General features: G+C 38.8%; 1 protein-coding gene across 3 annotated transcripts in view; it reads left to right on the top strand.

Annotated features, from left to right (window-relative positions):
- The window catches only part of LEKR1 (leucine, glutamate and lysine rich 1), a 298,468-nt gene extending 276,870 nt beyond the window's left edge, over nt 1-21,598 (top strand). For all 3 annotated transcript variants that reach the window (XM_046002022.1, XM_046002020.1, XM_046002021.1), the window contains 3 exons: nt 709-873; nt 4,155-4,454; nt 20,282-21,598. In XM_046002022.1, the coding sequence (XP_045857978.1) occupies nt 709-873; nt 4,155-4,454; nt 20,282-20,764 (948 nt within the window). In that variant the 3' untranslated portion in view covers nt 20,765-21,598. The remainder of the gene's footprint in view (nt 1-708; nt 874-4,154; nt 4,455-20,281) is intronic.
- Nucleotides 21,599-25,198: the final 3,600 nt, after the last annotated feature.

The following is a 25,198-nucleotide window of genomic DNA, read 5'->3' as shown; positions in this document are numbered from 1 at the left end:
GAGAATGTGGCAGAGCCAGGGTTTAGAGCCAGGATTTAAACTCAACTTCGTTTGAATCCAAAGCCCTTGCTTTTCTTTCCACAATTCACAGAAGCTTGAGAAATGGAACCAGGGGTTTTCAATGTCCCTTCCAGTGCTGCGGTTCTGTATAAGTACAACATGAATACAAGTCATCCCCGACTTGACTGTGTTTTCCTTAATCATCCTTCTGGCCTCTATCATGTTAAAATGATAATTTGCGACTCTCGAACTTTCTGGGATCACCATCAAGAGAAGACCATTCAAAAATCAACATTTGTACTTTTATCCCCTCTGAGCTTTCAGTGGAATGTAGTCTTAAGTCCTCCAAATCTTTTTTATTTTTTTTTCTTATAGGGTTTCTGGGAGGGACTGAGTTTATAATACAAATATACAGAAGACTAAGCTTTTAATATTTCTGAAAACTGTCATAATATATGGTCCTAACTTCTCTACTCATTTTATAGGTCTCAGAAGGTCTTAGAAGATCTTGAAATATTTGACCTAAGGTCAATTTTTCTGGCCTAAGTTCTGAGGCAGATTATTTTTAAATATTAGAATTTAAAAATTAGATTCATTAAAAAAATTAATATTAGAATTAATTTTTTTAAATTAGAGTCTGAAAATAAGCTTGATTTACTCATCTTAAGGTCAAATGCCTTTATATGTGTGTTAAATGCTGTTTTCTAGATTGAAGCTGAGCTGGCCAAGGAAAGAGCCCGACACTTAGTTGAATTTGAGGAGCAAGCTTTGCTTTTTAAGGAAGAAGCTAAACTGGAACTTGATATTGAAAAGGAAAAACACCAAGAAATAATCCAAAAGTATAAGAAAGAACAAGAAGAACTACAAACAAAGGTCTGTGATCATGATGTTCATTGTTATTTAATGGGTTTGAAACTATAGATACTTGTTATTTCCTTCTAAGAACATTGTACAGTATTTTTAACTCAAGCAGCATTCCTCAGGTTCATTGTGCCTTGGTTTTAACTACATAGGTGGAATGGTTTGGATAGTCTACAGAATGAATAGCTGAGATAAATCCTATAAGCATATAATACAACTATTAATGGAATTTTTTCTACAAAACTTTTTTAAAAGATATTTTTTATTTATTTGAGAGAGAGAGAGAGATCAGAAATGGGGGTGGGGGGAGGAGAAGCAGACTCCCCACTGAGCAGGGAGCACAGTGCACTAAGGGCTGGATCACAGGACCCTAGGATCATGACATGAGCCAGAAGTCTGATGCTTAACCTACTGAGACACCTAAGTGCCCTCAAATAAACCTACTTTTAAAACAGCATAAATTAGGGACATTAGGGTAGCTTAGTCAATTAAGCATCTGACTTTGGCTCAGGTCATGATTTTAGGGTCCTGGGATCCAATCCCAGGTTTGGCTCAGCTTTCAGTGGAGAGTCTGCTTCTCCCTCACTGTCTGTGCCTCCCCCACTTCATGCTCCCTCTCTCTTTCAGATAAATAAAATCTTTAAAATAAATAAACAAAAATAAAAGAGCATAAATTACATAACTAATAATTAGCATGGTTAGATATTCCAATACTTCAAATATCCAACATCAAATGATAATGATAATGATAATTAACATTTTGTTTACAACTAAAGCTAACAACTAAAGCCTATCTCTTTCAATTGCGAATATTTCCAATTCTAGATATTTTTGAATGAAGGGAAATACTTTAAGAACATAATTCTCCTTCATAATTTCTGAAACGGTATGTCCTAAACATAATTTTTTTAAAGATTTCATTTTTAAGTAATTTCTCAATTTTAAGTAATTTAAGTAATTTAAGTAATTTCTCACAACCCCAAGACAAAGTCCTATGCTCTGCCAACTGAACCATCCAGAAGCCCCTTAACCATAATCTAAGGTTTTGTTTAGGTTGCCATGTTATTATAAGACCTCAGCGTCATATATATGCATGTTTTCGTGTATATGCATATGTTTGTGTGTATGTATATATGTGTGTATTAACCAAGACCCAGTGGGGAAATCATACTTTGAGTAAACTCACTAACAGTCTGTGTAAATTATGTATCAAATGAGAGTTAATGGCCTCTACAGGTATACAAGAGATACAGTACAGCCTTGCCTTCTCTCTTTTTTTTTCTCTCTCTCTCTTTTTTAAAGATTTTATTTATTTGACAGAGAGAGAGGAGAGAGCACAAGCAGGGGGAGCAGCAGAGGGAGAGGGAGAAGCAGACTCTCCACTGAGCAGGGAGCCCAACACAGGGCTCGATCCCAGGACCCTGGGATTATGACCTGAGCTGAAGGCAGACACCCAGGCACCCCTGGTACAGCCTTTTCAATAGCACTGTGAATGATAAGCAGGGCCAGCTACGTGAGTATATGACAATTACAATATCACAGGGCCCCACACTCAAATGGCCTCATGCCCATTGGGTTTAATGCTCTGCAAATGTTGTCTTGAAATTCTTAATAATTTTATCTTTGAATTTGTGTTTTGTAAATAATGTTCTATTGGGATAATGGTGCATTTGCTGGGAACTTGAAGTCTCAGCTCACCCAATTTCTACCTCTTCTAGACTAGTTTTCTCTGAGAAGGGGCCTCTTAAGGCAGGGGTTGCCAAGGGTTATGGTTTTCCAAAAGAAGTCATAAACCCAGATTTTGTAAGTAAATTCTCTTGATTTTTAAAAGCTGACTCCCTTTTTGAAGAGATCAAAACACATTTGTGGCTCTGTGAGTCTTCTCTCCTGAGGATAACCTGATCTAGTTCAGTATCAGCTCTCCTCTTAATGATGGAAACGACTGCTCAGACCTAGCAAAGATCCTCTTCCTTCCTGGATTAATTGAATATAATGGAATATTAATTTAATTTTTGAAGTTACTAAGTGTGAATAGATTTCTTACAGAAGTTCCTCTTAATGTAAATTTAACATTTGAAACGGATTTTGGATACATAACACTTAAGTAATAGTTCACAAAATCCTTGGAACTTTGTTCTCTGAATGTTCTCCAGATTCTTCATGGACTGGTTTCTGGTTGTACTAATATTTATAATATGATGATATCCATAGCATAAATAATAAGGGTGTATTTCATCAGAAGCAGCTTTGCTCTTCCTGGTTTGTTTTCTGTTCTTTGTTTTGTTTTTTAAGGAGAAAGAAAACAAGCAGCCTTTTCCCTTCTAAAGCTCCCATGACTCTCAGGAAAAGCTGTTCATCTTCTCTCATCTCTTTATCTCTCATTCTCTCATCTCTTTATCTAGAAGTACCACCTACAGAGACAGTATATTTTCAAACTGTTCTGGTAGTCTCTAGAATTGCACAGTCTAATATGTTAGCCATGAGTGGCAACTATAATTTCAATTAATTAAAATTAAACAAAATTTAAAATTTGGTTCCTCAGTCACATTAGCCACATTTTAAATGCTCGCCAGTTAGTACTGGCAAACCAAAGCCATTGAGTGCCTCTCTTCCCAACTCAGCAATTGGTGATGTCACCTTGGAGTTGGCCGTGGTGAGAATATTTATACCGTGGAGACTAGATACAAATCTGGCTTTTGTGTGTGTGTGAATCAGTTGCTAAACATATATTGATACAGTACTGTCAGTAGGCACCTGTGGCTAGTGGCTACCATATTGGACATCGCAGAATATCTCTGTCATCACAGAAAGGTCTACTGGGCAGTGCTGCTCTAGAAGGTGTAGTGTCTGGGGTACCTCCAGTCATTTTTTATAAAAAAAAATATATATCAAATAAAAACCTGATTGCTATGGTATGAGTAGAATATAACTGTGGTGCTCACTACATGCATCCCCAAACATCAGGTATTTCTAGGTCCCAAAGCCACCCCATACTGAATCCAGACCTGGATTAAGACTTGAGCTGTCCTTGGTAGCTCAATCCAGACACAGATTTATATATTTCCAAGGATGCCCAAGTGATTAATCTGCAATTCCATTTAAAGTGATAAAAATACATTTTAGTCTTAACTTTTAAAAAGAAAATCTTGGAGACCTACATAATGTCATAGGATTTGTTTTCATTTGATCAGACAAGTACACTGATTATTTAGAATAAACCTCTTAGAACCTTAAGAATTCTGTGGTTACCTAGAGATATTGCCTACAACCTAATACAAGATATTATCTTACAGATATCAGACTTAATCACAGGTGCTACCAGAGAGCTAAGGCTGGAAGTGGCCACCCTTGAAGAAAAACTCCGTGAATCTTGTATCCGCTACACTGAAGATTCTGAGTCAAAGGAGAAAGAAATCAAAAACCTGAAAAATGTGGTTGCAGAATTTGAATCCCGCTTGAAGAAGGAAATTGCTAGTAATGATTCTGTTTCGGAGGACTTGAGGAAGGAAATGCAGCAGAAGTCAGATGAGCTAGAAAGAGTAATGCTGGCACAAACACAGCTGATACAGCAGTTTAACGAGTCCCAGGAACAGGTAGGGAGCAGAGGACGGTGGCATCGCCATTAGTGAAGGAGCACACATTCTTTCCCAAAGCTAGACAAGCAGACAGAAACACAAAAGGCAGCTTGGTGTCACTCAAGGAGTTGGGGGCTATGAGTCAGGGACTTGGAATTACATCCTGGTTGTGTTCTTATTTAGGCAGTCACTTAACCTCTCTGCACTGGGCTTCCTTTTCTATAAAATGAATTCACTGGACTACATAATCTCTATGGTTTCCTGGCACCCAGTTCTACTCTGTTGTAAATGACCATTTAAAACTTCAGAGACTAGAAATCTTTGTGTATGTATGTCTTATTTGTTTGGACATTAAATCTTTGCTAAAGAAACTTTTAGAGCACCTACTGCTTAAGTTCAGAAAATAATTTATTTTGTTTTTTAAGATATTTATTTATTAATTTGGGAGAGAGGGAGTGTGTGAGCAGGGTGGGGGGGGAGGATCAGAGGGACGGGCAGACTCCCTGCTGAGCAAAGAGCCCAGATGTGGGGCTCTATCCCAGGACCCTGAGATCATGACCTGAGCCAAAGGCAGACACTTAACTGGCTGAGCCACCTGGGAACCCTGGGACAATATATTTTAAAAGTAATTTCTCTTTGGGCTTTATCTTTCTGTCAACCTAAACTATAAGGTAATTTACATGTGTTGGTCTTCTTTCTTATGTATGCATGATTATTTAAGCAATGTTTTTATTTAAACTGGAATAGACTTATTTTGATTTGAGTTTTTTTCCTTAAAAACTCTTATTTCTGAACTGCTAAGCAGTTTAGGTCACACAGCATGAAGGAGCCAAGATTCATATTTGAATTTCCATGCTACAATGTTTCCTATTTCAGGAAACCTGAATTCTAGTGATTCTGCTTCTAAATTTCAAAGTGACCCTCAGGCTTAGCACTCAACATCTCCAGGTTTCATTTCATTTCATTTCATTTCCTTCCTTCCTTCTTCTCGCCCTCCCTTCCTTCCTTCCTTCTTCCCTCCCTCCCTTCCTTCCTTCCTTCTGTCCTTCTTTCCTTCCTTCCTTCCTTTTAAAATAACACTAAGCACACTACTTACCTCTCCAGATGTTTAGGGGGTCAGCTGAGAGTCCCCTGCTGACACACAGCAGCACAGCCTCCCTGATAAAAGGAACTGCTTCACAGGCCAGGCAGGAGGGGCAAGGGAAAGCACACATGGACTCAGTTCCACTGAATAAACCCTAAGGAGAGAGGCGATGTGGGTTTTCTTCAAGTGAGACAGCAGTAGTGAAGCTCTAGAGAAGGAGCCTCAGTTTAAGGGAAAGAAAGGTCAAGGCAATTAGACCAGCAGGTTTTCTAACTCTTAAATCACCAAAGAAATGGCAATATGGAAAGTAAGGAGTAACCTCTAAGACAAGCAGAAGAAATAGAAGGGTTGAATCCAGTAAGTATATACTGAGCCTCTGTGTAGGCACCAGGCACTGTGCTAGGCCCTAATCTCTGCAATTATGAACAAGACTGACAACTGCCATTGCATGCTTTCGAAAAAAAAATTAAAGACAATCTTATATGAGTAATTAAATTGACATCCAGGGGCACCTAGATGGCTCAGTTGGTTAAGCATCTGACTCTTGATTTTGACTCAGGTCATGATCTCAGGGTCATGAGATCGAGCCCTACATCAGGCCCTGCACTGATGTATGTGCTTGCTTAAGATACTCTCTCTCCCTCTCCCTCTGATCTCCCCAACTTCCTCCCAAAAAAAAAAAAAAAAATTGACATCCAGAGGAAAGAATGACTTAACATATAAAAAGCATAGACTAAAGTCTTAAAAATTGGCCTTAAGGACCTGTATTTGTTATCTCTTGCTACACAATAAATTATTCTCAAATTCAGTAGTTTCAAATAACAAACACTTACTATCTCATAGTTTCTGTGGGTCAGGATCTGAATGTGGCTTAGCTGGGTACCTCTGGCTTAAAACCTCTCATGAGGTAGGTGTCAGGGGACCAGGGGTACAATTTTGTTTGAAGGCTCAACTAGAGGAGGGTTTGTTTCCATGCTCACTTTGTGGTTGTTAGCAGGATTCATTTTATTATGGCTGTTGGGCTGAAAGCCTTAGCGCCTTGTTGGCTGTTGGTCAGAGGACTCCCTCGGTACCTCACAATAAGGACCTTCTCCATAGAACAACTTACACATGGAGCTGGCTTCCCTCAGAGCAAGCAAGCTGGCAAGACTGCGAGTGCAAGAGAGGGTGTCACAGTCTTTAACCCAATCTCAGAAGTGACATCCCAGTGCTTCTGCTAAATTCTGTTCATTATAAATGAGTCAGTTAAGTCCAGCCTGCATTCAAGGCAAAGGGATTGCACAAGGGGGTGAATAAGCAAGAGGGCGGGATAAGTGGGGGCCATTCTGGAGGCTGCCAATCTCAGAGGCACTAGAGGTAACTTTGGCAAGAGAAGCTAGATTAAAAGTGAAGCATGAATTTCTTTTTCAGACAAAGGGAGCTAGATGTGAAGCCCTTCCTGCTCATTAGTTAGAAGAAGAAGCCCCTTAGAGATGGAGTTTGTTTGTGTTTTTAATGCACAGTTTTGAAATATTCAAGACACTAGTTTGGCCCATAAACAATCATTGATCATTACTGGGGAATAGAAAGGGATCATTCTAAAAGTAAAGTTACCTAAGGACAATCCTGGAAATAGACTTCCTTTAGCTAGGGTGGGAGGAAGGAAGGTAGATTAGATTTTCCATTAGAAGTTAAATAATTACCATTGAACTGTAAGAGTAAATAACTAAGGCTGGTTCTCTGGTTAAGCATGCCAAAGTCCAGAATATTCTTATAAAAAAGAGGAAATGAGACAATAAAAGTGATAGGATTTATGAGCCAGAAAGAGGTGGTAATATGTAAAGTGAAAAACACTATTATTTTGAGCATACATTCCAGACACTTGAAATTTCTCAGATTCTAGAGAAATAAAGAAACATTTAAGTGAAGAGCAAATTCTCATTAGAATGAAGATAAATTAATGGTCTAATAAGGAAGCTAATTAAGGACAGGAAAGTCCTATTTTCTTTCAAGGGGTCAGACAATGGGTGGACTTTGCTTTTAATTGTTTGAAGAATGTTCTCAAGGATAGGAGGAAAGCCAGAGCCTCTAAAGGGCAAATGGGCATCCCTGCGTGAATTATTGGAGAGTGTCCACAGAGACAATGGGGGTCTAGAAGGTGGAGCAACAAGAGGCGCAAGTGAATAAGAGGAAAAAATGGAACGTAAAACTGAATGGAAAATGTGAATGAGAAAAGAGGGCCCATGAAAGTTTTTCATAGGGAGAAGACACACACAAAAAAAATTGAAATAATTTTTTTAAAGATTTTATTTATTTAACAGAGAGAACACAGGCAGGGGTAACAGCAGAGGGAGAGGAACAAGGAGGCTCCCCGCTGAGCAGGAGCCAGATCCAGGGCTCCATCCTAGGACCCTGGGATCATAACCTGAGCTGGAGGCAGAGGCTTAACTAACTGAGCCACCCAGGCATCCCTGAAATATTTTTTTAAGGAAGAAAGAAGTCAGAAAAGAAGCTTAATATGTTAGAGAACAGAACATCATCATTTAAAACTAGGTTAAAATAGATCACATGCTTCTTGCTGCCAGTTTTCCTTCCTACTAGCTTTATATGAGTCCTGTGAGGACAGTATGGCTCCGCCCCACCCTACTGTCAGGGGTCTTGTTGTAATCCAGAGGAAGAATGTGATAAATCCAAAAGTTTTAAAATCTATCAGTTTCTCTAATCATCTAATGAAACCCAAAGACATTCAAAGATAAAAAGGAATGCTCTTGGTTAAACATGGAGAATTGAATACATATGTTTATCTACGCTTCATCTCAAAACAGCACTAAAATGACAGTGTGAATACATCCATAAGGAAAAGAGAACAGGAGAGGAAGGAGTTGACATCAGATGAAAAAGATGTTGATCAAATTTTGGAAAATAATTCAGAAGTAATTAGTAGACTGTAGGATGTTAAAACCTAATGCCTGTGGGGATTGGGGTGAACCCCTAAAAGGATTATGTGACACAGCCCTGGAAAGGCTCAGGAATTGGAGATACCAGAGCCTTCTGAAAGAGAGAAGAGCGGCTCTGAAAATGGGATTGTATGAATGTAAGAGGAACAGATAGATCCTCATACGCCCTCCCTAACCCCTAAGCAACCCTCACTCACCATTCTGGCAGGATACCAAAGATTTACATTCTAGAAAAACTGAATGTGAGAGGCTTTGGACCTGAGGTTACAGAACAGCAGAATGTGGGAGAAGGTGGAATGAAAGTCTTTATCTTGAAGAGTGAGACCTCCTCTTCCACTTTACCCATTTACTTCCCAGAACACAGACAACTAGGTTTATATATCAACAGCTAGGTAATTGGAAGTGTCCTCTCTGGAGAAATCAGATGGCTCAAAAGACAAGACAAGACAAGACCTATGGATCCTGACAATTGGGGTCTCCCAGTGCAATGATAATAGTCATGTCTTATCTACCCACCAAGAAGTATAGCAAATCAATAAGCCCCCACATAAACTCTCATGTAGCTTCCAATAACATTTTGGAGACTCATTTTTAAAAACATGAACAGCCAAAAGACCACCAAAAGTTTTAGAAATACTTCTAATCTGAGACAGAAACAAAGATCAAACAGATAAGCAAAAAAGAACTCAGAAGAAAAAGATACAAAATAATGCAGGGAGCAAATGTGAGCTTCAAAAAAGAGCATAATTAATATCCTCAGAGAGAAAAGAAAAAACACTGCATCCCTAGAACATGAGGAGGAGGCTATGAGTAAAGAGTAAGAATAACTATTAAGATGTAAGAGCTGAAGTAAAAAAGTCAATACTTGGGTTAGATGATAAAGGTGAATAAATTTTCCAGAAAGTAGAAGAAAGCAAGGATGTGGAGAAAGGGGAACCCTCCTACACTGTTGGTGGGAATGCAAGCTGGTGCAACCACTCTGGAAAACAGCACAGAGGTTCCTCATAAAGTTGAAAATAGAGCTACCCTATGAGCCAGCAATCGCACTACTGGGTATTTACCCTAAAGATACAAATGTAGTGATCCGAACGGGCACGTGCACCCCAATGTTTATAGCAGCAATGTCCACAATAGCCAAACTATGGAAAGAACCTAGATGTCCATCAACAGAAGAATGGATAAAGAGGATGTGGGGTGTGTGTGTGTGTGTGTGTGTGTGTGTGTATGTGTGTATAATGCAGCCCTCAAAAGAAATGAAATCTTGCCATTTGCAACAATGTGGATGGAACTAAAGGATATTATGCTGAGCAAAATAAGTCAATCAGAGAAAGAAAATTATCATATGATCTCTCTGATACGAGGAATTTGAAAAGCAGGGTGGGAGGTTGTGGGGTGGTAGAAAAGAAAAAATGAAATAAGATGGGATCGGGAGGGAGACAAACTGAGGGTTGCTTGGCAGTGGGGAGGTAGGGATAGGGTTACTGGGTTATGGACACTTGGGGGAGTATGTGCTATGGTGAGTGCTATGAAATGTTTAAGCCTGATGATTCACAGCCCTGTACCCCTGGGGCAAATAATACATTATTTGTTAATAAAGATAAAAAAATAAAACTAAAAGGCAAAAAAAAAAAGTAGAAGAAAAAAGCAGAAATGGAGAAAAGAAAAGAAAATGAGAAGAGATTTGGAAAGAGAGAGCAGAGAAAGTAGAAGAAAGTTATCCAGAAACTAATCAAGATCATTTCCACATACTGAAGGATATACATTTCTATAATGGATGGTAAAGCAACCACATAAAGCACTTCATCATGATATAGCAATACTTAAGGATAAACATGAGTACTTAAGAAAGTTTCTGGGTTGGGGGTTGGGGAGGGTGGGGGGAGGGGTGTCACTTAAAAAGGATTAAGAATCAACATGGCCTTAGCATTCTTAACAATAGTAGTAGAAACCAGAAGACAGTGGCTTCCACATTCTGAAGAAAAACTATTTTCAACCTAGAATTCTATAGCCTGCCAAATCAATCAAGCAAGTGTCAAATAAGGATATTCTCAGATATTAGAGTTCTCAAAAATGGTACTTCTCTTTGCAGCCTTTCTTGGGAAGTTATCAGATGATATATGACACCACAATGAGAGAACAAAATAAGAAAGGAGAAGATACAGGAATCAGGAAGTAAGAGTTCCAACATAGGAGAGAAATGGAGAGAATCCCCAGGACGATAGTAGGGAGAAATCCAAGAATTACAGCAGGGCACCAGACTTAGAGAACAACAGGATGGGTTTGTCAGAATTACGGAGGGTTTTTAGAAGTATGTTTCCAAGAACAAAGAGAAGCTGCTGGATTACCTGGAGAATTTGAACATGTTGAAAATATTTACATTTCTACAAGTGGGTTTGATGAAAAATTAGTAATCAACACCTAGAACCCTAAGCAGATAAATAGTGGTACAATAATTAACTCTGGAAGGAAACCATACAAGAAGGAAAATGTAACCGTAGTACACTGCATGGCTCAGGTATACATAATATTTATATACTATAATCATATAAAGTAAAATATAGATTTGACTAAAAATCATGATGGAGGTTGGGAAGATTTTCCAATAAAATTGAGATAGAAATTTCTCCCAGGAAAAGAGAAACATCTTTGGGAGGGACCATGAAATATCTACTAGGAATTAGAATAGGAAGCTAAATCTTCATTTTCCATTCTATGAAGCTGGTCGATAATGACTTCAAAACTGAAAAATCATGAGATAACCATAATGTTATTATTTAGGAATATGGAAATAAATATCACAGGAAACTGCTTAAAAACCTGAAAAAGGTTATTTCTGAGACATAAGACTTGGAAGTATGAAGGAGTGCTTCTTTTCATTATACTGTAGTACTATTGTGATTTTTAAATATGTGTTAGATATTATTTTAATTTTAAAAAATAATTTAAAACAATGGAAAAGAGTAACTTATAAAAAGGACCTAAATAGAAAGAGTGGCAGAGAATAGGATAAAAGACAGTGTTTTAGAACATGTAGCAAGGTTTTTAAAAAATAGATGCTGGGGCACCTGGGCTTGGGCAGTTAAGCATCTTACTCTTGTTTCGACTCGGGTCATGATCTCAGGGTCGTGGAATTGAGTCCCTCTTCTGATTCTGAGTTCACTACAGTCTGCTTGGGATTCTTTCCCTTTCACTGTCCTTCCTCCTCTGCCCCTCTCCCAACTCAAGTACATGCCTTCTCTCTCTCTCTCTCTCTCAGTCTCTCTTTCTCTCTCAAAATAATAAAATTTTTAGAAAATAAAAATAAAAAATAGATGTTAAGAAGAAAAATAGAGCAAGGATACTTTCTGAAAGAGAGGTCCTGTGGTCAGAGGACTGTCTGAGGAGATAATATTCAAGCAGACCTAAAGTGAGGACAGGAACATTCCAGGCAGAGGAAATGTGAAGTGTAAAGGCCCTGCAGCCAAGAACATCTTGGGAACCTTGGAGAAACCACAGGGAAGTGTGGGAGGCCACCATAAGGCTTGAGACGAGGACCAAACCAGGCCCTGACTTGTGTCTCCTTTAAAGTCCGAATAGCCTAACAAAAGGCTTATTAGGACGGAAAAGTTGAGTTGCACTGAGAAAGGGTCTGTGCTTTGTATTGCACGCTCGTCTACGTGACTTCCCACATGTTTACTAGTGAGATGAGCGCAGTTTGGGTGGGGTCCTAAATTCTTGACTGGTCCTTGCTGTTCCAGCACAGCTCAAAGAACACTCTCAGGTTTGTTGTTACTTCTTTGTAATTATTATCTGAAGACAAAGACCACTGGCCTTGGAAGATCTGCCTTTAGACCTTGAGAAGTTGTTAATGGGGAAGTCTGGAGGGTTTCATGCGAATGTAACAAATTCTTCCCGTAATTAGCTAATGATGGACACTTCTTTGTAATTATTTCTGTTAGCTATATAATGCCTCGCTGCCCTGAATAAACGGCACTGTTGGACATCCTCCTCAGTGTCCCTCCTGTCCCCATCACTTTGTCTCTTTAACTTCTTTTCACCATCCTCTTACCCTCACGTTTCCTGGTCGGTTTGTCGCGGCCCGCGACAGGGAAGTCAGCAAGCATTGTTTAAGCTTAGTGAGCAAGGAGGACAGAGGTAGAAAGCAAGGTTGGAGGGACTAATTCATGTGGAGTCTATGGACTTGCAGCAAGGACTTTGGATTGTTCTCTTAGTGTGATGGAAAGCCACCTGGAGATTATGAACAAGGCAGTGACATGATATGATTTATTTCTAGAGGATAACTCTGCTGTGAAGAAAATAGGTTGAAGAGAGGCAAAAATGAAAACAGAAGCACCAATTACAAAGCTCTTGAAAAGGTCTAGAAATGCATGTATGGTCATAGTGATGAAAAGGGTGAAAAGTGGCCAGATTCAGGATATATTTTCAAGGTAGAGGCAACAAAAATTGCTGATGGGTTGGATGATGTGAAAGCAGAAAAGGAATCAAGGAGGACGCCAAAGGTTGGAATGTCAGCAACGAAGTGAGTGAAAGTGCCATTTACCGAGATGGGAAACACTAGGAAAGGAATGCAACTGGGGAAGAATATCAAGAATTTGATTTGGCACAAAATAATCTTAATGTGTCTATTAGATATCCAGATGGAGGTATTAAATGGGCAGTATGTTCATGGGAAGGCTGACTAAAGATTGATTTTGAGACAGCCACTTGTAGCTGATACTTAAGTCTTGGTACTGAATGAGATCCCAGGAAATTGAAGTAATAGAGGGTTGAGAACAGGCACTCCAACTTTTAGAGACTGCAAAGAGGAGAATCCAACAATGGCATCAGAGAAGGAATGTCTAATGAGGAGGAAAGCTGGGAAATACCAGCAAGGACTCTAAGGAGAAAAAGAATTTAAAGAAGGGAGCATGCAACTTCTATGGGGCCACAATCCCTTATACAAAACGCTGGTTTCAGATAGGTTTTGAAATTCAAATTATTTCATATTTTAGAAAATTAGTAAATTATCTATGCCCCAGAGATCTAGGATGGGCCCTCTCACGCAATGACATCAATATTTCTGCACTGAAGCATAGGAATAACCCCACTGAGTGAAATAAAGATTATCAGTTCAATTACATTTTGTTACTTAAGAGTTACACAAATTCTTCTTCTCAGAAGTTGGTGGATGTCAAAATTTTGGCTAATGGATTATAGGTTTGTACTTGCTTTCTTGACAATAGCTATTTTTGTTGGCTTTGTTCATTCACCTAATCATCTCTTGGCATCTTGGATATGATTTTGTTTAGAAAACAAAAAAGGAGAGTGCATGAGTTTGCTCTATAGGGCTACAGACACAGAGAGGTGATAGGAAAAAGTGAAAGAAGAATTTTCCCCACACTATCTACAGTGATTACTTCTGGAGGGTAGGAAGAGATGGCAGGGTTTCACTTCTTATATTTTTCAAAAATTTGGGGATCATGGATGACTTTAAAACTTTTTGGGGTTTTTAAATTTTTTTTTGAAGAGAATATCTATTAAAAAGGAAAACTCATTTATTTAGGAAAGTTTACTAATAAATCTGGCAACAATGGATATATGTAAACTCAAGATTAAATTTGAGGAATACATGTTGTTTGCAAACACAGATAGCTTTTTTTGTGTGTGTGAGGGATTTGCTTAGTTTTGAGATGTGCATATTCTATATTTACATATTCAATTGATATAGATAAAATGATACACATTTCTCTGGTAATCCCATTTATGAGCAAACAAAGTACCAGTTAGTATATCAACCAATGAGTAGTTATCAACTTTGGGACCAAATACAATTAAAACATCTGAATCTCTTCTCTAACCTCAGGCTCCCCAGGGAGCAGGGGGAGAACTGGGGAAGCTTTTAGGCGTGAGGGGCTATTCCTAGGGTAAGTTGGCAGGGAGGATGGGTGACAGCCTGAGAACCTTACTGGGGGAGCATGGGACAGAGAAGAGTGTGGTGGTCAGACTGGGAAGCTTCAGCAGTGGAGAGCGAGATCTAAACAAGACTGCCTTTTACACATTGGAGACCATTTGTCCTGATGCAAAGTATAGATGCCAGAAAATTGACAGAATGAGAAAAAAATTGTTTCTGTTGTACTGAATTAATATCAATTAAATTCCTAGTAGATTATTGACCTAGAACAATGAATCCTGAACTCTGTGCCTTCATGGGCTCTTTCTCCCCCTTCAGAAAATCTGCTCTTGAAGCATATTAGTCCAAAGGATTATTTCCCTGTTGCTACTTCTGTTTTGCTATATTAGCGGTAGTGATTTCACAGTGCCCATTATGTTTGTGAGTATAGAGTGCAATTTTAGAACAACAAGCCCAACATCCATCTATCTTACTTCTTATCTGGAACTATATTCAGATTCTCATTCCTGTCTTACCAAAGGGCCATTTTCACTGTTTTTCTGCAATGTTTTGGACTGATCAGATTAGTTCACCAGAAGCCTTAAATGGAAACGTAGCTCCTACTCATCGTTCTGATTTCCACACTTTTCCCACAGTTTCCCTTTGTCTCCACTTCCCCCAGGGTTCCCTCCCTGCCCCAGCCCTGAGTTGTTCAGCCATCCACTCACCCTGGGACATATCTAGTCTGGGTGGATGAAAACTATAATCTGATCATTCCATGACTGGTTCAGACCTCACTGGGTATAAAGCACAAAGAAAGACACCCATCTGTGCTCATTCTTCACGGAGGACTTGCTTTCCTGGCATGTTCCCCCAGTTGCCAGATTCAGTTGATTGCCATCGCAAATGGGACCCTCACCTTCAGAGGAATCAAGTTAGCCAGCAAAGCTTTCTCTTGCTTCTTCCACTGTTTTTGGAATTGAAAACAATCCAGCTGTTGCTAAGGATAAAAATGAAAACAAACATAAAAATAAACCACACTTACACTGCAAAGAATGGGGGGAAATTTTAAAATTGGCCATTTTTTAATATTAGAAATTTCAAACAGATGGTGAGCTAATTTATATTTTCTTTTTGACATTTACTTACCCAATGAGAATGCAATTCAGCCATATTTTAAACCCCCTCAAAGGGCCTTCATCTGAAAATGTTATAGACCCATCTATAGATAATGCTCTTCACCATCAACAGAGCTTAAGAACCCAGAAACAGGAGTTCTTTCATGCCCAGGCCACCCTAATCAAGGGGCACGTGGGATAGGAATTTCCTCTGTGAAAATAATGGCCTCCTATCCTCCCTGCCTCCCATCTTGCCCTACTTGGGGTCATTTTCCCTAGTGTTAGCAAACGGATCTTTCCTTAATGCAAATTTGACCATGCCAGCCCCCTGCTTGAAATGAACCTTTCAGTGACTCCATATGGCCCTCAGAATTAAGGTAAAACTCTTGTATTATCATGTTACTAAAGTCATCTTCAATCTGACCCTGTTCACTCTTCTCTGCCTCAGTCCTGGTCTCTCTTCCCCCTTCTGCACTCTGCGCCTAAGACCTACTAAGCTACGTGTCATCCCAAGATGTGCCTCTCCCTGTCGCACTGCCAGGCGTTTGTATTCCCTGTCTACTTTGCCTTAGAAAACCCCACTGCCCCTTCTTCACCTGGCTCTTGTCTCCCTTTTCATTTTGACTTACAGTTTAATTACAACCCGCTGAAACCATTTTATCATGCTAAGATATGGCCAAAGATAATTTTACCTGAAACATTTATAATGTTACGGCTTCGCTGATTATTCTCAAGTTTGCCCAGGATTTTCAATCTTACAGCACTTCCGTCTTATACATTTTCCTTATGTTGTTCAATGAAAACACACATCAAAACTCTGTAACAAGGGGCACCTGGGTGGCTCAGTGGGTTAAAGCCTCTGCCTTCGGCTGAGGTCATGATCCCAGGGTCCTGGGATCGAGCCCCGCATCGGGCTCTCCGCTCAGCGGGGAGCCTGCTTCCTCCTCTCTCTCTCTCTGCCTGCCTCTCTGCCTACTTGTGATCTCTGTCAAATAAATAAATAAAATCTTTAAAAAACAACAACAACAACAAAACCCTGTAACAATACACCTTCAAAAACATAGCCCCAAAAGAGACATCTTGCCTAAATCACTGAAAGCAATCTAATCACAAGTGAATGATTCTTTTCCACACATGATGGAATTTTCCAGTAATGTGCCTTACTGACTTACGTATTGGCCCCATCCACGTGTGCTCTTGTCATACCCTGTCACACACAGTCCACCCCTGACATAGCAATCCTCTCAACTTGATGTGTTCTATTTCCATTTTGTTACTCCATAGTTGAATAAATTATAGCATCTGAATTGCCTGTTTTACAAAACTGAGTTGTAACCTCAGTTTTAAAAGAGGATGGTAGCAGGGGGTCTGGGTGGCTCAGTTGGTCAAGTGTCTGACTCTTGATTTCAGCTCAGACCACGATCTCCAGAGTTGTGAGATCAAGCCCTGTTTCAGCCTCTGCTTTGGAGCCTGCTTAGGATTCTCTCTGAAGAATCCCTCTCTCTCAGCAACCCCCTCCCCCCCCAAAAAAGAGGAGGTAGCAGAGGATATACAGATATTGTGAGATTCACCTGAGATTTCACAGCGTTTGTGGCAAAGACAAAAATAGTTCTAACTGCAGGCATTTTTCAGTTCTGAGGTCCTCCTGGCTTGGAAGTAATAGTAGAAAGAGAAATTTGTACTGGAAGCTAATAGCTTTGAAGAAGGATGAGTTCCAGAGCAGTGGGCCCCAGACCAAGATGGTCAGCAGCCCTTCCAAAGTTCAGTCTGGAGTTGGCGGGCACTTTGCTCCCATTAGACTTGCTATGGGGACATCTTTGGGTTCACTCCACTTTTGCATTTCCCCCTTCAGTAGAGTGTCACTTGCCTAAAATAGCTTTTAAGTGACTTGCTTAATGGATGTTTTCCATAGAACACTGCTCCCTTCCTTTCAGACTTGAATTTAATTTTAGTAAATGGATTGAATTTTCTTTTTCTTTTAATGAGAGCTCCTGTCATCACACCACCCATCATGTTATCCTTCCATATTGGTGGACTTATTATTCATGTCACCAATTTGTTGACCTCATTAGTTAACTGCTATTCACTCTTTTATATATTCAAATAAACTTGTCTTTCTTACAGCTTTCTTAATCAGGAGATTTTTTATACAAAGATATTGGAAACCTCTTATATCTAAACACTTCAACAGGTTTTGCCAGCTAACTCACTAGTAAAGAGAAAATAATACATTGATGGTTGTGCCTTTTAAAATAAAATTTAGATTATGTTTAGAAAACTTGGGCAAAACCAAATGTCTTTTTTTTTTATTGTTTCCGTGTCATAGAACAAAATGGTACCTGCTTGATATAACTAATTAGACAATTCATTTAGGCCTGGGCAGATGGGAGCAGGGCTCTGGAAGCAGGCAAGGCCCTGCCACTTGAGAGCTGGGTTACTCTCAGCAAGTTACATAAGCAGTGGGGCTTCTTTTTCTTTCTTTGTCAAATATAGTTGTTGAGAGCAGGAAATGAGATGACACCTAACGTAGCAACTGATTAATCTTCTCTAGCCCTCCCTCCCTTACCTTTTCAACAAGAATTTCAGGTAGAGTTAATGAAAACCAGAAGAGAAGGCCACAAACATCATCCTTGGTCTCCAATTCCTCAAAAAACAAACTAAACAGAAACACAACCCCAAAACAACAAGAAAAACAACGACAACAAAGAAAACCCCAACCTAACTGGAACCAAATACTTAACCCTCATGATTTTTAAAAATATGTGATTATATGAACACATATGTGTGTTACTAATATATGTAAATGATGAGACTTTGTTTGACCGGGACATGCTGCTGATTTTAGAGAAAATTATGGAGCAACTGTTAATCTGGAATTGTGCCATATTCTTCAATGCTGATTACCAAATTTGGAATTGAATAGAATTCTGATCATAATCACAAGAAACTCAAATACAGGAAGATACTAGTTTCTTGGATGCTTTGTTATTTAGTTCCACTGACAGCAGATTAGTCAGTAAAGCCTTAAGAGGATACTTCCTGCTGAGAGTCAGAGTTGGGAATGCCTTGGATAGTTTTACAAACACAATAACCTGATGGAAATTCACTTTAGTCAAAGACTCCTATAGCACAATCATTTTAATTGTGAGCTACCTTGAAGTAGCTACGGTGAAGCTGCCTTGTTTACTGTACAACCTCTTTTTTGACATCAGACAGACATGAACTTCAGGAGGCTAGAAAGGTCCAAGACTTAATTCTTACCATGGGCCTTGAAGTAATTTGGATGAATTCCATAGATGAAAGATGGGTAACTCTTTAAAACTGTAGAGTCACAGAATTGAAAGAGGCCTGAGTGATCTCTAGTCTAGTCACATATTTGAAGCTTGCATTTGCTCCAGTATATCCCAATCACGTGAGAGTCAGCCTTTCAGAGTATCCTATGGATAGTTCTGGCTATTAAAAAGTTATTCCTGGGGGCGCCTGGGTGGCTCAGTAGTTTAAGCCTCTGCCTTCGGCTCAGGTCATGATCTCAGGGTCCTGGGATAGAGCCCCGCATCAGGCTCTCTGCTCAGTGGGGAACCTGTTTCTCCCTCTCTCTCTCTGCCTGCCTCTCTGCCTGCTTGTGACCTTTCTCTCCATCAAATAAATAAATAAAATATTAAAAAAAAAAAGAAAAAGTTATTCCTGGGGCACCTGGGTGGCTCAGTGGGTTAAGCCGCTGCCTTCGGCTCAGGTCATGGTCCCAGGGTCCTGGGATCAAGCCCCATGTCAGACTCTCTGCTCAGCGGGGAGCCTGCTTCCCTTCCTCTCTCTCTCTCTGCCTGCCTCTGTCTACTTGTGATCTCTGTCAAATAAATAAAATCTTTAAAAAAAAAAAAAGTTATTCCTTCTCTTCAACTCCATAGCTTTTGCCCTTGGCTCCAAATTCTGTTAAGAGACATTAAAAAAAAAAAAAAAAAAGAAAGCTCTGCTCAAACTCACGAGGCTGCAGACTTCTTGAGAGCAAGTATTGTATCCACTACAGCTTCTAGTGACTTGATAAATGATTGCTGAATGGAATTAAAAGCAAAAGATGTTCTTTATTTTGAGATATATCTCTTTTTAAAAAAGATTTTATTTATTTATTTGACAGAGAGATCACAAGTAGGCAGAGAGGCAGGCAGAGAAGGAGGAGAAAGAGACCCCCTGCTGAGCAGAGAGCCCAATATGGGGCTCAATCCCAGGACCCTGGGATCATGACCTGAGCTGAAGGCAGAGGCTTTAACCCACTGAGCCATCCAGGCACCCCTATTTTGATATATATCTTACAAAATAGCAAATGATCAGTATATTTAAGTTCTACTGAGAAAGCATTATATAAAGTAACTGATTTTATTATTTGAATATCATAGCGGATATGTTCAATTCTTTCAATCTTATAATTCAAGCAATTTTATCTTATGTACTGCAATTTACCTTCATTGTAAAATAACATACTTGCCCCTACAGATATTAGCTATTACACATCATGCGTGCCAACAAGGTGAAACCCCACTAAAGTAGCCATCAGAAGTTCTGGGTTCCAGCCGCAGCCCCCCATTACCCATCTGAGTGGTCCTGGCTCTTGTTTCTTGTTCTGCAAACTCAAGGGTTGAACCAGATGTCCTCTTAAAGTTCTTTCCTGCTTCACAAATCATTCGCGTTTTTGACTTGTCTGTCCCATGTGGCAGAGTATCCACAAAGACAGTCAAAGACAAGACTTCTGATTTCCGGTTCAGTTCTCTAGTTATATTGCCAATAACTCTCCATATGTACAGTTTAAAGCTAGGGATGCATTCCCCCCTCTTTTCTCGTTTCAGAACACTTTTCTTCAGGAAACAGTGAGGAGGGAGTGCGAAGAACGCTTTGAACTGACAGAGGCTTTGAGCCAAGCCAGAGAACAGCTCCTGGAGTTCAGGAAACTCAGTGGAAGTTCACCTTTATCACCGTGTTCCCTTAGCCAGGGCAGCCTAACCTCCTCTGCTGCAGTGGTCAGTAATCAGGGAGAGAGGAGCCTTACAAAACTGAACTCTGGAAAAGGAATCAAAATCCCCAGCCTGCACAGAGTGTCAAAACCCACCAGTTCCCCAACCTCGCCTCAGTCCAAGAGGCTCAGTGGCTCAGGTTTGCCCACTCTCCCCCAACCCCATCCTCCCAGGGGTCGAGCATCTTCAGTAAACGAGACCAGACAAAGGCTGGCTGCCATTCTGCGGAGGAGACTGAGTCAGCAGGGATCGGTCCAGTCGGGAGCAGCTCCCCCCAGCACACCTGGTCTTCCCCAGTGGGCCAGAGATGCACGGTGACTGAGGACGACAAAGGTCAAATTATTATCACAGATCAAGAATGCGTGTTTATAGATTTTTTAATAAGATAATTGGGAAAACTAGGAATTGTGAAGCCACATTTTCTAAGAGACCTTTGAAGTTGCCACAGATAATGATGTTGTTGATATTCCAGAGGGCCAGTGTCCATATTTCTATATTGCATCTGTAAGTGTGGTCTATGAATACGCCCCTTTAGAGATCATAGGTGAAAATTTTCACTTATGGCATCTTTGCTATATTTTTTTTGCACCATTACAAGCAGATATATTTCCACAAAAAATAGATTGTATTGGTTCTGTCAGTGTTTGTTCCTTAGTTTGTTGAGCTGAATGGGTGAAATAGATGTAATTCATATTTTCAAATAGAAAACAGAAGTACTTCAGTCATACATTTGGTAATTTCCAAAGTGTTTAGTTCAAATATTCACAGAATTCATCATCGTCATAGAAACCTCTTTTTTACTTCACAGTCTAATTGGTTATTCAATTTCTTTTTAGGCCAGAAGTAATGATAGGTAAGGTACCTTCAAGAAGGCAGTCTTCCCTTTGAAACTGGGACCTTCTAGGAAAAGGGACAGCAACTCCAATTCAAGAAAAAGGTGGTTTACTTTTCACTGTAGAGATTATTTAAAAAAACAAAACAACACAACAAAAAAAGAGCCTGGTTGACCATGAAAATATTACTTGGTAGAGATTTTCCACATTGAATGCTTTTTAGTAATCACAGATTTTTATTTGATGCTCGTATCTTTCAACCATTGGGAAAAGAACTAATTCAAGACTGTTCTATAGAGATACATAGTGCTAATTTGGGGTTCACATTTTATTACTCCCCAAGATGGGTGACTGGTTAACATATTTTCTGTTTTCAGAGCGAAAAATTAAAACCAGCAACCAAATCAGCTATTTTAGGTTAAAAAGCTTCAGGCCCCTCCTGTTTCTTAAAACACAACTCTTTACCTTAAGCTATTGTTTGTCTGTCTTTTCCCCTCCTTGAAACTGAAACATGTTTTTCTTTCAAGACTGACTTTACTTAAATCCTTCATCTGATTCTATCAGGGACATCCAGGCTTCTTACTCCTGGATGAGGATATAGTAACATGTGAAATATGGCACGTTAAACTCTCCTCTGTTTGGCTATCATATTGATGAGAGAATCCAAAGGCACTTGGAATCCTTCCCATCTGGAAAAAAAAAGTAAAACTACTAAGTAAATTCAACACAACAATTTATGTCTAATCTTTCAAAGGATTAGTCTAATCCAGCAGTACAGTGTTTTAACCTCAAAAAAAAAAAAAAAAAATCCCTATCAGGTCTGCTGATTTCCCTGACTAGTTTAAGTGAGTACATCTTGTATTAAGACTTAGAATGCTGAGTGTTGCTTTACAGAGACCAGAATTTCTTATAATGGCATTTGAAAAGAGAATAAAACATCATAGAATAGAGACCCCCAACCATCTCCTTCCAAATAAGGAATAGATGCCCAAAGAGGTCTGACTTGGCTAAGGCAGCATGGCTAATTAGTGACAGAGCTAAAACCAGACCACTATTAACTGACCCCAGCTTTCCCCCTCACTTTTCCACTCATCAGATTCCCCAGCCTCCATCATGACTGAAGCCCTACCTAGTATTTACCTAATATTTTCTTTAAATGCACTCACTTTCTAAGCTTAAAGTTATGTAAAAAGAAAACTTGACCCAAGAAAGGATAACTGTAGAGCAACGAGTTTGATTTGCTAGGTATATTTCTTCTAATACTTGAAAATACTAAATGTTAATTGGTGTACCCCCTAAAATCATCTCATATGATGACGGTAGTATTCATGCCACACTCTAGGAACCTCGATGTTTCTGGTCTGATATTTACGGTTTATTGCAAGTACCAGTGACATAAGGTAGATGGCAAAAGTAGTGAAAACTTTATTAAGCCTACAAGAATATTTGGGGCAGCAGTCTTTGTCATCAGATGATACACGTTTTTCCAATTTTTGCAGTTTCAGCTCTCTTCAGGAGCCATGGGGATATATTTTTCCCAAAATGTGAACAGATTTAAATTTGTAAAGAAAGTCACATGTAAGCGTTTCTAAAGCGATGTAAAGTGCAAAACCTGGTTTCTTGGTTTGCTGTTACACTCTTGCATTATAATGAGTAATTATGTCAATAATCTTTCTGAGGACAGAATCAGGATGTTCAGTAAGGCTGTGTTATAGTCCACAAGTATATTAGGAAGGTAAGTCCATGGATAAACAGGGACAATATTTACATTTGTTTCAAACTAGACTACTTGCATGGTGCCATCTAAGTTATGTGCTGGTATCTTTTAAAGAAAGACAAAGGAAAGAGAATCACATTACTGTATGTAAAGAGGGTGTTAAGGACACAGACTCCTAGATTTTCTCACTGATAAGCTAACCCTACCATGAAACAGTATCAGGAATGTTAAGGAAATAGTGAACATTATAGTGAATTAAAGCTCTCAAATGCATGTAATGCATATTAACTTAAGTCTATTAGTTTTCATTTCTCTCTCTATATATGTTTTCCATGACCTCAATGGAAGGATTGATAGGTACAAAAAGAAAAAAATGTCACAGAAAACATTCCTTACAGAATTATATCCTATTTGTTTTTTCTTCTTAAACTACTATTGGTAGACAAAGATGGGAGAATTCTTTATAGTTAACATAGATTTCTCAAGTAATTTATGAAAGCTTTATTGAATTAAATTACCATATTTATACTTAGTCAGAATTACTTAAAAGTTATATTTCCTGGCAGTGGAACTGACTTGGAGAGGCATTAATGTTGAAAATTATGTAAAACTAACTTTTTTTTTGATGTTCTGTTAGTCTGAAAACATTTTGTAATATTACAGATCAATTATAACTAATTTCTTTGATTATGAAACACGTTTTCTCAAACCTCATCTTGAAATGTTCTTACGATTATTATAATATTGCATTGATAGAGAAACCTAGTAACCCAAAAGGGTTAATGCACTGGAGATGAAAATTCCTGACCATCATATTGTATTTAATGGAGCACAAAAAAGCAATTTAATATGTACCCAAGTTCACAAATCCTACAATGAGTATAGTTTTTTTTAACTTTTTCACTTTCATATTTTAAGAAAATAATGTATGTCCACTGTACCTTGCACAAGACACCTTTGATGGTTCCCCAAGACATGATAGACAATAACGGCACCATTCCTAAGGTGGTGTCTATGGTATATTCAGGAAGAAATTCTACTTTTCCTTTTGAAAATATTAACCCTATATAGCAATAAATTGTGAAGCCCATATAATTAGGTTGCGTCTTTAGAATCTTAAATATAAATTATGTCATCTTGGTTTATTCTTAATTCACACATAAAACTTTCTTGACAACACAGTACTTGAATCTGAAACACACATATCCAATGACAATATTTACCATGATCCAGAAAGTCAAAAGATTTCCTTCTTCTCCAGCATTCATAGAGCATAGTGCTTTATATCCATTAAATGAGTAAAAAAATTTACTAGACCTCTTTTACTCCATCCCAAAATATATGAGAATACTGTGTCACAGAGATTAAGTAATTTATCCAAAAGAAATACTAAGACTAAGGAATAATTTTAAAACTTGTACAGTTTCTGAGCATCTTGATCTATAGAATAATAGTGAAGCTATTATACATTCACTCATTTCTTCAACAGATATAGAGAATTGAAAAAGCACTCTGAGAGGTACAGTAATGAAGACAGACTACAGATTCCCAAGAGTTGCATAGTAGAGAGTGGGAGGAAGCATATACAAAAACTGTAAACGCTGGGCAGTAGATGTTGAGAAGAGAGTCAAAAGCAAGGTGTTACGTGAATTCAACTTCTTGCTGGAAGAATCAAGGAATATTTTTAGCAAGAATTGGTATTTATCATGGGTCTTAAAGAATTGGTAGGATTTTATAGAAGAAGTTATACCACATAGAGGAGATGTATAAAGTGGTGCAGATATGAGAAGTGTAGAAAATACTTGGTGAAGGGAAGTAATACGAACCTGACCCCATAGCATGAAGGTGTTAAATAAAGGCCTTTGCAGCATTTTGTCTAGAAGAGACATGCACTTCATTGAAATCTGGCAGGGCTTTATAGGAATAATTATGGAGTGGAAAGATTGGAGATGGAACACAAGTTGATAGATTAGTATGGTAGTTGAGACAAGAGTTACATAAAGTTCTGAATAAAGATGTTGATAATGGAAATAAACAAGAAGGAGCTGACTCCAGTTCTATTCAGAGAAGAGAAAGAATTTGTTCCCTGTTAAATATATTTTGAAACTGTTACTAGTGATTGCCTCTTAGTAGGGGGTACAGTGTATGAGATTGGCTCCAATTAAAGTATCACCCTCTGCTTAAGAATATTACAACTTCTTT

The sequence above is a fragment of the Meles meles genome, chromosome 4, assembly GCF_922984935.1.
Source record: "Meles meles chromosome 4, mMelMel3.1 paternal haplotype, whole genome shotgun sequence".
Taxonomy (NCBI): domain Eukaryota; kingdom Metazoa; phylum Chordata; class Mammalia; order Carnivora; family Mustelidae; genus Meles; species Meles meles.
The sequence above is the reverse complement of the archived record's forward strand: the minus strand, read 5'-3'. Positions and strand labels throughout refer to the sequence as shown.